This window comes from Heloderma suspectum, chromosome 3, assembly GCF_057233095.1.
Source record: "Heloderma suspectum isolate Gila_16-S chromosome 3, 16-S_ref, whole genome shotgun sequence".
Taxonomy (NCBI): domain Eukaryota; kingdom Metazoa; phylum Chordata; class Lepidosauria; order Squamata; family Helodermatidae; genus Heloderma; species Heloderma suspectum.
In genome coordinates this window covers 247,934,951-247,948,534 of record NC_139460.1, presented here as the reverse complement: position 1 = coordinate 247,948,534, position 13,584 = coordinate 247,934,951, and the positions used below count along the sequence as shown (strand labels likewise).

The 13,584-nt window shown below is 40.8% G+C and overlaps 1 protein-coding gene across 9 annotated transcripts in view; it reads left to right on the top strand.

Annotated features, from left to right (window-relative positions):
• The window catches only part of ATRNL1 (attractin like 1), a 920,708-nt gene that overhangs the window by 108,041 nt on the left and 799,083 nt on the right, over positions 1–13,584 (top strand). For all 9 annotated transcript variants that reach the window (XR_014789465.1, XR_014789464.1, XM_084846134.1 and 6 more), the window contains 3 exons: positions 8,088–8,171; positions 9,570–9,683; positions 10,943–11,071. Coding sequence is in view for 7 of the 9 variants with exons in the window: in XM_084846134.1 (XP_084702260.1) it covers positions 8,088–8,171; positions 9,570–9,683; positions 10,943–11,071 (327 nt within the window). In the remaining 2 variants the exon portion in view is untranslated. The remainder of the gene's footprint in view (positions 1–8,087; positions 8,172–9,569; positions 9,684–10,942; positions 11,072–13,584) is intronic.

Here is a 13,584-nt window from a genome sequence, read left to right as displayed (position 1 = left end):
CCAGTATCAGAGGTGGTATGCCTCTGAATACTACTTGCCGAGGAACAGTGGGAGATGACTGTTGCCCTTGAGTCCTGCTTGTGGGCTTCCCAAAGGCATCCTGTTGGCCACTGTGGGAATAGGATATTGTATTTTCTGTTGTATTTTTTGTGGTTTTAATGTTGTGAACCTCTCCTAGAGCCTCGTCTTTGGACAGTATAAAAATGAAATAAATAAATAAATAAATAGAATGATGGACTAGATAGGCCTTTCGTCTGATCTGACAGAGCTCTTATGTTTTTATATGGGCAGCCAGAGTGTAACATGTAAAATCCAAAAATGTTAGTATGAACCAGGCTTGGAAACAGCTGATAGCCATTTTGTTGTCACCAGGGGTATACAAGTTTTGGCTGGCCATGCAGCCAAGCAAAAAACTGTAGTCGCCAGGAAAGCCCTTGGCAAATTTGGAAAGTGGATTTGTTGAAACTTGATTTATGATGACTGCACAATTTCCAGCTGCCATAATCAACCCAAAGCTGCAGCCCAAATCACAGGCACATATGTGGCCAAGGAAGGGCTGCAGCTGCTTGTATGTAAGAGACTGTCTGTGTAAATCAGTCCTAAGTTTCATTGGTATCAGTGCATAGGGTTGCAACCTTACGTATCTCTCATACGACTCATAATCTGTATGCTAATACAATTCAGCAATGAGTTAACTGGCTTTTTAATCTATTAGAGGATTTAAATTACAATAATGATTTTGTAAGCAAAAGATATTTAGTTTCAATCTGTCAGTAATTTACTAGAATATCTCTGCACAGGATGACAGAATTATTGTTACAAATAATTTAAAGTAGTCTTGTACAGAATACTAAGATGAATAATAAAATGTACAAAATTGCTTGTTGATTTCAAATAATTAACATTTTAATTGCTTCCAATAGGTGGATAAGACATATGTTATTATTCAGGCTACAATTTTCTTGACCTTATTAGGTGCATGTTGGAATTGTCTTTTTAAAAACCAACATAATGTATTCCAGAAAGGTCACACCTCTGTATAGCCAAGCAGTTCCAATCACTCAGATTGGACAGGAAAAAAAGAGATGAGTGCCTGCTGTAAGTATTTCTTCTGTGGGTCCAGAACAAGGTGCTCATGAAAATAACATTAAGGAAGATTGCTAACATTTGATGAAGGGCATAGGGAGTGTTAAAGTCCAGTAGTTATTGATCAGAAGTTTCTATTGTGTCTGTGCCTGTTATAGAGAATTAGCACAGCTGTATCAATAATTGTTCCCTCACTTACGAAATATTGTCTAAATTTCCTTTCCTTTCCTTCATTTATTATATTTTTATACTGTCCCATAGCCAAAACTCTCAGGGTGGTTTGCAAAAATTAAAAACCATACATTATATAAAGTATAAAAAACCATTCACATAAGGACATAAAACAGCATACACAACAGCAACATATATCTAAAATAATTTAAAACAATCAGCCAGAGACAATCCAGGACCTGATCAAAGAGACTCCTTATATGCTGTCAAGTGCCTGAGAGAAGAGGGCGGTTTTAACCTGGCGCTGAAAAGATGACAATATTGGCGCCAGATGGGCCTTGTTGGGGAGATCATTTCATAAATGGGGGGCCACCACAAAGAAGGCCCTCTCCCTTGTTGCTGCCCTCCAGGCCTCCCTTGGAAGAGGCACCCAGAGGAGGGCCTTGGATGCAGAGCATAGTATACGGGTTGGTTCATGCAGGGCGAGGTGTTCCATTAGGTGCTGTGGTCCTGAGCCATGTAAGGCTTTATAGATCAAAACCAGCACCTTGAATTGGGCTCAGAAACATACAGGCAGCCACTGCAAGCAGGCCAGAATCGGTGTTTTATGGTCAGAGCGTCTTAACCCTGTTAGCATTCTGGTTGCTGCATTTTGCACCACCTGCAGCTTCTGAACTGTCTTCAAAGGAAGCCCCACATAGAGTGCATTGCAGTAATCTAACTTGGAGGTTATCAGAGCATAGACAACTGAAACTGAAACTGAAGAAACTGAAACTGAAGAAGAGCCAGTGTAGTGTAGTGGTGAGAGTGACGGACTGGGAGCCGGGAGATCCGGGTTCTAGTCCCCACTCGGCCATGGAAGCTCACTGGGTGACTTTGGGCCAGCCACAGACTCTCAGCCCAACCTACCTCACAGGGTTGTTGTTGTGAGGATATAACGGTGAGGAGGAGGATAATGTAAGCCGCCTTGAGTTCCTTGCGAGAGGGAGAAAGGCGGGGTATAAATGTAATAAATAAAATAAATAAATAATAAACCAAGTTATCTCTGTCCAGATAGGGACATAGCTGGGCCAGCAACCGAAGTCGGTAGAAGGTACTGTGGGCCACTGAGGCTACTTGAGCCTCAAGTGACAAAGATGGCTCCACAAGGACCCTCAAGCTATGAACCTGCTCCTTTAAGGGGAGTGCAGCTGCATCCAGAACAGGTTGAGCAGCCTCTATGAATCATAGAACCATAGAATAGTAGGGTTGGAAGGGGCCTATAAGACCACTGAGTCCAACCCCCTGCTCAGTGCAGGAATCTAAGTCAAAGCATCACTGACAGATGGCTGTCCAGCTTCATCTTGAATGCCTCCAGTGTGGGAGAGCCCAACACCTCCCTAGGTAGTTGGCTCCATTGTCACACTGCTCTAAGTCAGGAAGTTTTTCCTGATGCTCAGCCGGAATCTGGCTTCCTGTAACTTGAGCCCATTATTCCATGTCCTGACTCTGGGATGATCGAGAAGAGATGCTCGCCTTCCTCTCTCTGACAACCTTTCAAGTACTTGAAGAGCACTATCATCTCTCCCCTCAGTCTTCTCTTCTCAAGGCTAACCATGCCCAGTTCTTTCAGTCTCTCTTCATAGGGCTTTGTTTCCAGTCCCCTGATCATCTTTGTTGCCCTCCTCTGAACCCTCTCCAGTTTGTCTGCATCCTTCTTAAAGTGTGGTGCCCCAAACTGGACACAGTACTCCAGATGAGGCCTAACCAGTGCTGAGTAGAGGGGAACTAGTACTTCACGTGATTTGGAAGCTATGCTTCTATTAATGCAGCCCAAAATAGCATTTGCCTTTTTTGCAGCCACATCACATTGTTGGTCAACTGTTTGAGGCTTCTGGAGTGCTGTGTTTGTTTCTACTGCCTTGGGTTATTTTTTATATGTTGATGTGTTTGCAGGCAAATAAAAGACTGAAAATGACTGATTTAAAAGTAGCACAAATCATTCATGGCCATCCATTTGGGTGGTGTAGAAATGAAATAAACTATAAATAATAATCTCAATTTATAATTTGTTGTGATTGTGGCCAAAGTTGTTTTGTAAGTTTGCAACAGGAGTATCTTTTATTTATTTTATTTGTTAATTTAATTAATTTCTTTAGAATTATGTTTAGGCCTCCTTTAAGGGAAAAACCCTCTGCCTTGCCCAGATAGGCCCCCCAAAGTTGGGTTCCTCTTCTAAAAAGGCAAGAGGCCTAGTGGGCAGTGTCATATAAGGCTTTTGAAGTACTTCATGGGGAAGTGACTGGAGAAATAGGAGGAAAATATAATGGATGCTATTCAGAAAGTTCAACAGCAAAAACCTGTACTCCTTCCTATTTAATATGGAAGTCAAGTTTGCCCATGTGTGGATCCCATATAAATAGGGAAGTGCTATGAATGTACAATGCAGAATGCCAGGCACATACAAAAAGAGCAATACTGAACAGGGAGGGTTCTGAGTTATTTTGTTTCCCACCCCCGCCCTGCTTCAATTAATCCATAGTTCACAATAATGAGCATTAGAGGCAAAGTTCTTTGTGTGTGGGAGTGATAAAAGGGGTGTGTTTTCTACAGTGTAAGATGGACAACCATGGCAGAAGAGATCATTGGGCTAGCCATTCAAACAAATGAGTGATGCTTATACAACTAGCAGGAAGCCCTAGATTTGGGTTGGGGGGGGGGATTTTTCTTTGAACCCCTGTTCCCACGCTCAGCAGTTTGTTAACATAAAGGTTATGTTTAAAGCAAACCATAATTAATAACTGGCAAAGTCTCTGTCTAATTCATGAAATCTTAGTAGGCTTTTATAAATTGGGCAGAGACTTTGGCTAATTTATGAAATTAGCAACTCCTTATTTACTTAATGAACATTAACTTGCACAATGATGAAATGTTGTGCGAATTAAATGAATTAGGCAGAGATTGCCTTCAATTTTGCAATTATATGAATTAGAAGTTTTGCCATTTTCATGAATTAGGCAGAGGATCTTGTTTAACGAATGAGACAACATGCTTAATTCACAAATTAGGCAGATGCTTTGAATCTTTCATCACTGTGGCAATATTTTCCTTACATGAAGAAATATTTTTATTAGTTCAGCACAATATAAAAATCCACGAAGCACTTCTCCAAGTCCTGGTGAAATCTTCATTTATTTTAGTGGTCATTACATGTGATTTTAGTTCTAAATATTCAGATGTGCGTGATTAAGGGCATGATCTACAAGCAAGTGCTGCACATATGTGAACATCAGCAGAAATAAATAATTTGATAGGTACACCGTTTTGCCTTTTTATAGTATACTAACGTAATTGTGTCCGTACAAATTTAAAGGTAAGTTCTTGGTGAACAGTTCCATCCAAATATTTACATTTTTAGCTAAAAATACTAACATGTCATTATAAAGGCTTTTTATAGCTTTTGGGGAATACACACACACACACACACACACACACTTCTGCCTTTTAAATGCTAGAGAAACATTTTCTTTCCATTTTGTCCCAATATGCCAAAAGCTGAACTCGCACAATCAAATCTAGGCAGTAGAATGATAATGTCCCCATGAAACCGTTGTAAAGGAAAAGGATAAGTAGCCTGTCAATTCAGTTCTCTATTGAGACAGCTGCACTCAGAAAGCATGAATAATGACAGATAAGCAAGTATTTTTGACTGAAGGTTTGAATTGCTAGAGAATGACTAATGAAGGGGAAAAATCACTTAAACAGAAGACTATTACAAAGTATCAAAACAGGATAACTCCTTCAAGGAAACTTGCAATTAATTTCTAGCCTGTCTTTGAGGGCTCATTGTGGGACCAATGCACTAAAGCAGTTCAGTAAAACAAAAATAAAAATTACTTACTAAAATATAGACATCTGTTAAGATTTCCAGGGTTAGGCAGATATGAAGATATTTAAAGCCAGCTAGGTTTTGGGAGCAGGACAGTTGTTCTTCATTGAGCTCTATTTTACACAGTTATGATATTGAAACAACATGGGAGCAAGATCCATCTGAGTCTAAAAGAGGGTAGGCTGCATAAGCATGGCTCCACATAGGGACTGATGGAAAATTTATATATACCCATGTCCCAACCATCTTTTGGAAAATGTTAAATAAAATATCTTGCCTAATACAGAGCTATATTATGGGAGGGCATAGCATTCATTCCATGTTTTCTGAGATTACTGATGGTTTTCCCTGGAATGACCACATATAGATCGGTGGATAAAATGGGAAACACTGACGTGGAGTGTTTCTAGTTGGAAGTTCAATCAGTGAATCCATGGCAGAGAACTTAAAACATGTGCAAAGCAGATCATTAACGGAATTAATCCAACATAGTAGCTGTTCACACAACATGCTAATCCACACTCAGTGGTTGAGTGTGGGTTGCTTGTTGAACTGTGGGTTAGTATGTTGTCTGAACCCAGGATGTTTTCCTCAGGGTGGCTTGTTAATCACCTTGAACAACCCAGCAACACACCATGGGTTCATAAATCATGCGTTCTCAAGAAAAATAAGCCACATTGCATGGTTAACAAGCCACCCTGCAGAAAATTTCCCCCCGCTGCAATTGTGGAAGTCCGCAGGTTCAAATGACCGCTTCAGTACATATTGTCCTTCGTTGTGCATATTGAGCTGTCAGTGTCAAAGCGTGTGCCAATTACCCACTGACAGGTTGGGAAAACGGAACCAGATCGGCCACTTAGCAACCTGATCCTCAGAGTTTGAAGTGTTAAACTGACACTTGGGTGTAGCCCGCTTGCATTGCACACTTGCTTGAGTCTCAAGCAAGTGCTTTTAACACAGATGTAACCTCCACCCTTTTTCCACGGCTCCCATTTGCAGTAAAGGTGGCAGCACTTTCAGAGTGAAGCGGGGGCGGGGGGGAGGATTGACAGGCTGTTTGACAAATAATGACTATGGCTCTGCTGGGCTAAAGGAAATAATGTGTGCACAGGAAGAAACTGACAAAGATATTGACAAGAGGGGAATATGCCTCTGTGGGGCTACACAGTGGACAGGCTTACTTGTGATCATGAGCATTTGCACAAAAAATTACAACATCTGCACGCATTTCAAGGTTCTCCCCCCATTGCTCAAATTACAGTTTGCACAAATGGCAAAACCTGGAGGGAGGTGTGCAAAATTTTCCCGGAAGCTGGAACCCCGCCCCCCCATGCAGTCCGCCCCAGCTTACCAGACCAGAAACACTGCAGAAATCTGTTGAGGTTAAATAGAACAGATTTCCGAGCACTGCACATCCCTTCGAAGGGAGAAGGCAGGAGGGAGGCAGAGCAGCACTAGCGAGATCTCAAGGCGTGGTTGGGTTTTCCACTGTTCTTGCAGGCAGCTCTGTATCCTTCTCCGACAAACCATTCACAAGCCACTCTGCTGGGTGCAGACAATGCAACAAGTCATACTGAGAGTGAACAACTGTACAACAAGTCATGGGTTCTTAGAGTAGCTTATCAGTGTCAAGTTTGCACTACACGACGAGCCAAGCTGAACCAACGTGGCTCGCAACTCACTATGGTTTATCGTGCTGTGCGAACCAGGTCAATGTATATTAAGTGGTCAAGGCACTGAGCATCTAGAAAATATTTAACCTCATCACACTTTCCCCCTTCCCCACTCACACACAGTCTTAATAATACACATGTCTGCTGTGCCTTGATGCTCTACTGTTGATTCTCTGAACTTCTGTATGCTTTGGTTTTTGCAGCAAGCCCATCTTCCAGCTTAATAGGTTGTTTCTGCACTACTGTTGCACATGACAAGTGCATGAAGTGTGCACCTTATTGATTTCAGCTGCAGGAGCAACTCCTGTTGTATGTGGATGGTAGGGAAATAATTGATCAACACGTGGACAATTTCTGTGAAATTATTCATCATAACTAAGGCTTAGAATAGGGCCACATAGAACGGGTTTAATCATAAGTGATACACTGACATTGTGTTTTCATTTATACATTGGTAACCATCTTGGATTGATTATTGCAACATGCTCTATGCTTTTGAACATTTCTGGAAGCATCAGCTAGTTTGGAAGGCTGCTGGCTATCTCAAAGTGGTGGTGGGGAGGATGTAAGTTCAGTGTTCTTGAATTTGCACAGGTTTCCTGTTCTATTTCAGGCATGGATCCTATTATTCCTTGAAATCTTCAGAGGAAGCTTTGCTCTGGGTTCTTTATATGTTCCAAATTAGGCTGATGAAGATTGGGGGTAGGTTTTATTCTGTGGCACTTCTCCAACTCTGAAATTTCTTTTGAAAAGAGATCTACAGTTGCTCCTTACATGTATTCCTCAAGAAGACATACTACTGTCAGGAGTAGTAAATCTTTATGCTGCTTAGTTGGGTAATTTTGCATCTTTATTTTATGGTTTGTTTTTATTATTAGTTTTATCAAATGGTATCAGTCTGCCAGTGGAATGGATACCAGCCTCCTGCACCCCCAAACTGGTCTGCAGGGTTAGGGGGTCTCCAGAGCAGATTTGGGGGTGCACGTGTGTGTGTAGTGGGGAGGAAAGCAAGGGGAAGTCCTACTGCACAAGTAGACGTCTGCTCATGTGATGTTTGATGGAACCTCATGGTGTTAATATTATGTTGCAAGCCACTTTCAACATGCAGTGAGAAATGTTAACAAGCAGTAAGAGATAGGAGATATTCGTATGTCAATTAAGTATGCGTTTTTGAAACCAACTTGCTTTTCTTCTTAGGCGTAATTTCAATGTGTAATATTTTAGGTACATTCTTCCAAGAAATAAAAATGGTGTGCAAGGCTAATTATTCCTGGTTTATTCTTTTGTAGGTTAACTGAACCTTCTGGATATTTAACAGATGGACCAATAAATTATAAATACAAAACTAAATGTACATGGTTAATTGAAGGATAGTAAGTATATATTTTTCATTAATGTCTAGTGTAATTGTAGCTGTTAACCTTATACCATAGTTTTATGCAAAGAATATCGCTGAACCTACACAAGAAAGTTGGCCAATAGCAAAGATTTGACCATCACCTGGTGAATTTTCAGAACCTCCTTGGTGCTTCAGTCAAATTTTAGAACAAGGGGTTGGCATGTTCAGTATTGAGAGATTAATCAGAAATGCATCTGACATCAGGAGGGCTTAACTAACTTAGTTGCTGTCCAGAGCCAGAGCCATGTACCTGGCAACGTGGCTGTCAGTGGTCTCATCAGTGGCCCATTAGGTGGCTTCAGCTCTGTAGCCCTCTTACCTGGCAGCAGTAACTGAATCTGGGAAGCTACCTGATATATATGATTGATTGGGCATTCTGGAATAGTTTGAGAAATTTCAACATGGTATGTGTTTTCCCAGACATAGCTGCTGCTCCCACATAAACGGGAACTGCCAACAGGTGTCAGTGCCAGTGGGTCCTGCTAGGGTGCTTGGGCCCTACAAAGGCCCAAGAGTTCCAGGTGCAACATCAGCCCTGTGCATATTTTTAATTTGCAAATTTATTTTTATTTATTTGGTAGCTTCCAAACCATAGCTGATGGATATGTTGCACTTAAAAACCTAGATATTGTGAAACTGGTGTGCTAAAAGATGAAAATAATGCCCTTTTCAATAATTGACTACTCCTTTTTGATACTTCTCATGCTGTACTGCATGACCACTGAATTTTTCTGTCCCATTTTGGATGTAGCAATCCTGCTCTGATCCTGGACTTTCTCCAAGTTATGGTTTTATAACCAATTTTGGAGGAGGCCCTGAAATCACAGTTTCTAAGTTTGGACATCATGAAGAATGTTGTTTTAGAAAGTAATAGTGCAATCCTATATGTAATTGCTCAGAAGTAAGTCCCACTATGTTGAATGGGGCCTACTCCCAGGTAAGTGTGCATAGGATTGCAGTCTAAGATACCTTTGTTAAAGCCATATGCATGAGGGCAAAGGGGAAAAGGGAATGGGAGAGGCGAGGAGAGAGTGTGTGGGTGCACAGCTTATTCCCAGGCAATAACCATGGTATGTTGCTTATGTCTGAACCAAGCCAATGTATTCTGAATTTTCTGAATGGAATTTTCTCATATGAGTTATTACAAATGAGATAGTGTTTTCTCTTCATAATTCGATATATATATTTCATGAGTGGGGGGGCAGGAACTGTAGCTTTCATACAGATTTCTAAGCAATGAAGTTTACAGCTGTATTTGAAAACAACCCTTGTGTTAATAATACTATATTGGCATGCTTATATTGATATAAGATACCCTATTTCTGAACAAGCTATTGCTAATGTTCTTGCTTTCCCCCCTCTTCTCTTCTAGTCCTAATTCAGTTTTAAGATTAAGATTTAATCATTTTGCCACAGAATGTAGTTGGGACCATATGTATGTTTACGATGGAGATTCAATATATGCACCTTTAATAGCTGTATTTAGGTGAGTACTTCAGTTTAACAGTAAAAAAAGTACTTTTTTTGAAATTTAAAATTTGATTACAATTTTATGAAAATATGTGTGTTTTGAATGAAAGTTTAGCATTGGAGCACTTAAATTTGCTATCCTTTTTTATGGTTCCTCTCTAGTCCCCTTTTCCACTTCCCTATTTAAAATCCTTCTTTGCCCTCTTCAGTGTGTTCTGTTTTAAGCCATTTCTTCCATCAACCTATAGTGTTTCAAGTTAAGCATGTTTGACTTTCCTGTGTATCCCATTCTGCCCAGTTCTTATCACTCTTTACAAATAGAATTATGAACACTACTCCTTTTTATTGGGACTAAGTCATCTCAGTACATTTAAATGAACAGATGGAAAGAATACAAGCCTCTATGAGTAGGAACATTCTTTGTAGCTTGGAGGGTGTTGAGTACCTGTTCCTACTTGACAAATTAATTTTAACAACACTTTCTGTGTTGGTGAGTAAGTTCCTGTTTGATAACAGTAATCAAGCTCCTTTTCTTAGGATGCTACTTTACCCCTTCCTGTCATTTCAGTTTGTTCCTATTCATGCTAGTCTTTCTTTTCTGTCCCTCTCTCTGGTATATATCCTGATTGTTGCAAAGTAACCTGGCTTGTTCTGGGAATTGTAATAGAGATTACTCATGTTGGATTTATCTGTACTCACTATAGTTGCTGTCCAGTAACCACTTGTGGGTAAGGTGTCCTTTTCTTCTGTAAGGATTCTCCATCTTTTGGACTGGGCCTAGTATAGAGATCTTTCATGGCACCTGCTTTCCCTTACTGCTCCCCTCCACCCCGACCCCCACCCACGCATAAATGAGGAAGCCAGCTTGCACAGGAGCCACATCTTCATCTGTATACATATGGGTGCCTGAAGTAGAACATATATATGTAAATATTGCTTTTCTGCATAATGTAATGTACCACGCATTATTTTCATACATTGCAGGATTTTTAGAATTAAGGAGTTCTAGTATTTAATTGAGGAGTCCTAGTATTTAAATTGCAATGCATAGAAATCTGAGACATCTTTTGAAATTTAAAAACATTTAGAAAATCTTGGCTCATTTAGTATGCATAAGTTTCTGTACCATTTACGCTTTGCTTCAGTCAGTGCAATGGAATGAAGTTCTGGAATGTTTCCAAATTGTGCCGAGTACTCACCTGATTTATTCAAATCCCTAACTTTTTATTAGTGATATTATTGAAATATGAATCTTTCATGTTTAATCTTTTGCAGTGGTCTTATAGTTCCTGAAGTACATGGTAATGAAACTGTACCTGAAGTAGTTACTACATCGGGCTATGCATTGCTACACTTTTTTAGTGATGCTGCTTATAATCTAACAGGATTTAATATTTTTTACTCGTAAGTATTTTTATCAGCCATGTTTCTGTTTATTTATCACCAGAGAAGTCGTTTTTTTTAGTAAAGAAGATGTGTGGTTTAAAAATATGTGAAGTAGTCTTATGCAGATTGGGATTTTGACAAAGTATGAATGTGTCAGAATTCACACAAAGAGTGAAAATGATGCACTTGAGAAGAAATGCAGCTAAACAGATAAGAGTTCCTTCAGGAACAATAATTAGCATGAATGTACGTTTCTTCCAAGACTGAGCTGTTGGTATGTAAGGCTGTAAAATAATTTATTGTGGGATATCTCTCAGATCAGACAGAACAAAAAGATTGAATATGTTATGAATTGATAAGGTCGACACAACATCTAACTTGTTGTGAAATTTTTCTATAGAAAATGTTTGTAGACCTTGTGTAGATACAAACAATTTGAGATGAAGGTGAAGAGGACACTGACTAGACTGGAATGGCTTTTGGAGTGGGCCACTGCCTAGGGCTGTGAAGGTAGGCTACACCCAGCAGAGTAGTAGGTAGTTAATATGGGTGACCACTTCATATCTATCTGCAAGGGAGAGGGATTGCCACTCATCAGGTAAAGCACAGGTTTGACCTGAAGTGGTGCTGGGGGAACATCAAGGCATGCTTTTAGATCAACCTTCCCCAATCTGATGCCCATAATGATGGGTGTTGCGATCCAACACATCTGGAGGGTGCCAGGCTTGGGAAAGCTGTTTTAGATTGTAAGCCTGAGGGCAGGGAGTGCCTTATTGACCTTGTAAGCCCCTCTGTGAGTCTTTTTGGCTGATGGGTGGGGTAAAAATGCTTCAAATAAACTAATGATGATGCTAGCCATGCCATTCTCCCTGATCACCTTGTAAAGAGGGGTTAGAATTACTCCATCTTCATAGGTCTTAGCTGATGCTATTTACCAAGTGGTCTCCTGTGTTCCCCTTCATGGATCACTGCCTTGTTGTGGCGAAGGGGCCTGCGTAACTCAGTGAAGCCATAAGCTATGCCGTGCAGGGCCACCCAAGACGGACAAGTCATGGCAGAGAGTTCTGACAAAATGTGTTCCACTGGAGAAGGAAATGGCAACCCACTCCAGTATTCTTGCCAAGAAAACCCCATGGAACGTATCACAAGGCTAAAAGAGATGACGCCGGAAGATGAGCCCCTCAGGTCGGAAGGTGTCCAATATGCTACTGGGGAAGAGCAGAGGGTATTTCCAAGTAGCGCCAGAAAGAGTGAAGCGGCTGGGCCAAAGCCGAAAGGACACTCAGCTGTGGATGTGTCTGGTGGTGAAAAGAAAATCCGATGCTGTAAAGAACAATATTGTTTAGGAACCTGGAATGTCAGATCAATGAATCAAGGTAAGCTGGAGGTGGTCAAACATGAGATGGCAAGATTGAACATCGACATCTTGGGAATCAGCGAACTCAAATGGACAGGCATGGGCGAATTTAATTCAGGTGACCATCATATCTACTATTGTGGGCAAGAATCCCTTAGAAGAAATGGAGTAGCACTCATAGTCAACAAAAGGGTGGGAAAAGCAGTACTGGGGTACAATCTTAAAAATGATAGAATGATCTCAGTACGAATCCAAGGCAAACCATTCAACATCACAGTAATTCAAGTCTATGCCCCAACCACTGAGGCCGAAGAAGCTGAGGTTGATCGGTTCTATGAAGACCTCCAACACCTTCTAGAACTAACACCAAAAAAAGATGTCCTCTTCATCATAGGGGATTGGAATGCTAAAGTAGGAAGTCAAGAAATCACCGGGATAACAGGCAGGCATGGCCTTGGTGTACAAAATGAAGCAGGACAAAAGCTAATAGAGTTTTGCCAAGAGAACATGCTGATCATAGCAAACACTCTTTTCCAACAGCACAAGAGGCGACTCTACACATGGACGTCACCAGATGGTCAATATCGAAATCAGATTATGTCCTTTGCAGCCAAAGATGGAGAAGCTCCATACAGTCAGTAAAAACAAGACCTGGAGCTGACTGTGGCTCAGATCATGAGCAGCTTCTTGCAAAATTTCGGCTTAAATTGAAGAACATCGGGAAAACCACTAAACCGTTCAGGTATGACCTAAATCATATCCCTGATGAATATACAGTGGAGGTGAGGAATAGATTTCAGGGATTAGACCTGATAGACAGAATGCCTGAGGAACTATGGACAGAGGTCCGTAACATTGTTCAGGAGGCAGCAACTCAATCCATCCCAAAGAAAAAGAAATGCAAGAAAGCAAAGTGGCTGTCTGATGAGGCTTTACAAGTAGCTGAGGAAAGAAGGGAAGTGAAAAGCAAGGGAGAAAGGGGAAGATATACCCAACTGAATGCAGAGTTCCAGAGAATAGCAAGGAGAGACAAGAAGGCCTTCTTAAATGAACAATGCAAAGAAATCGAGGAAAACAACAGAATGGGAAAGACTAGAGATCTCTTCAAGAAAATTGGAGATCTCAAGGGAACGTTTTGTGCAAAGACGGGCATGATAAAAGACAAAGAAGGCAG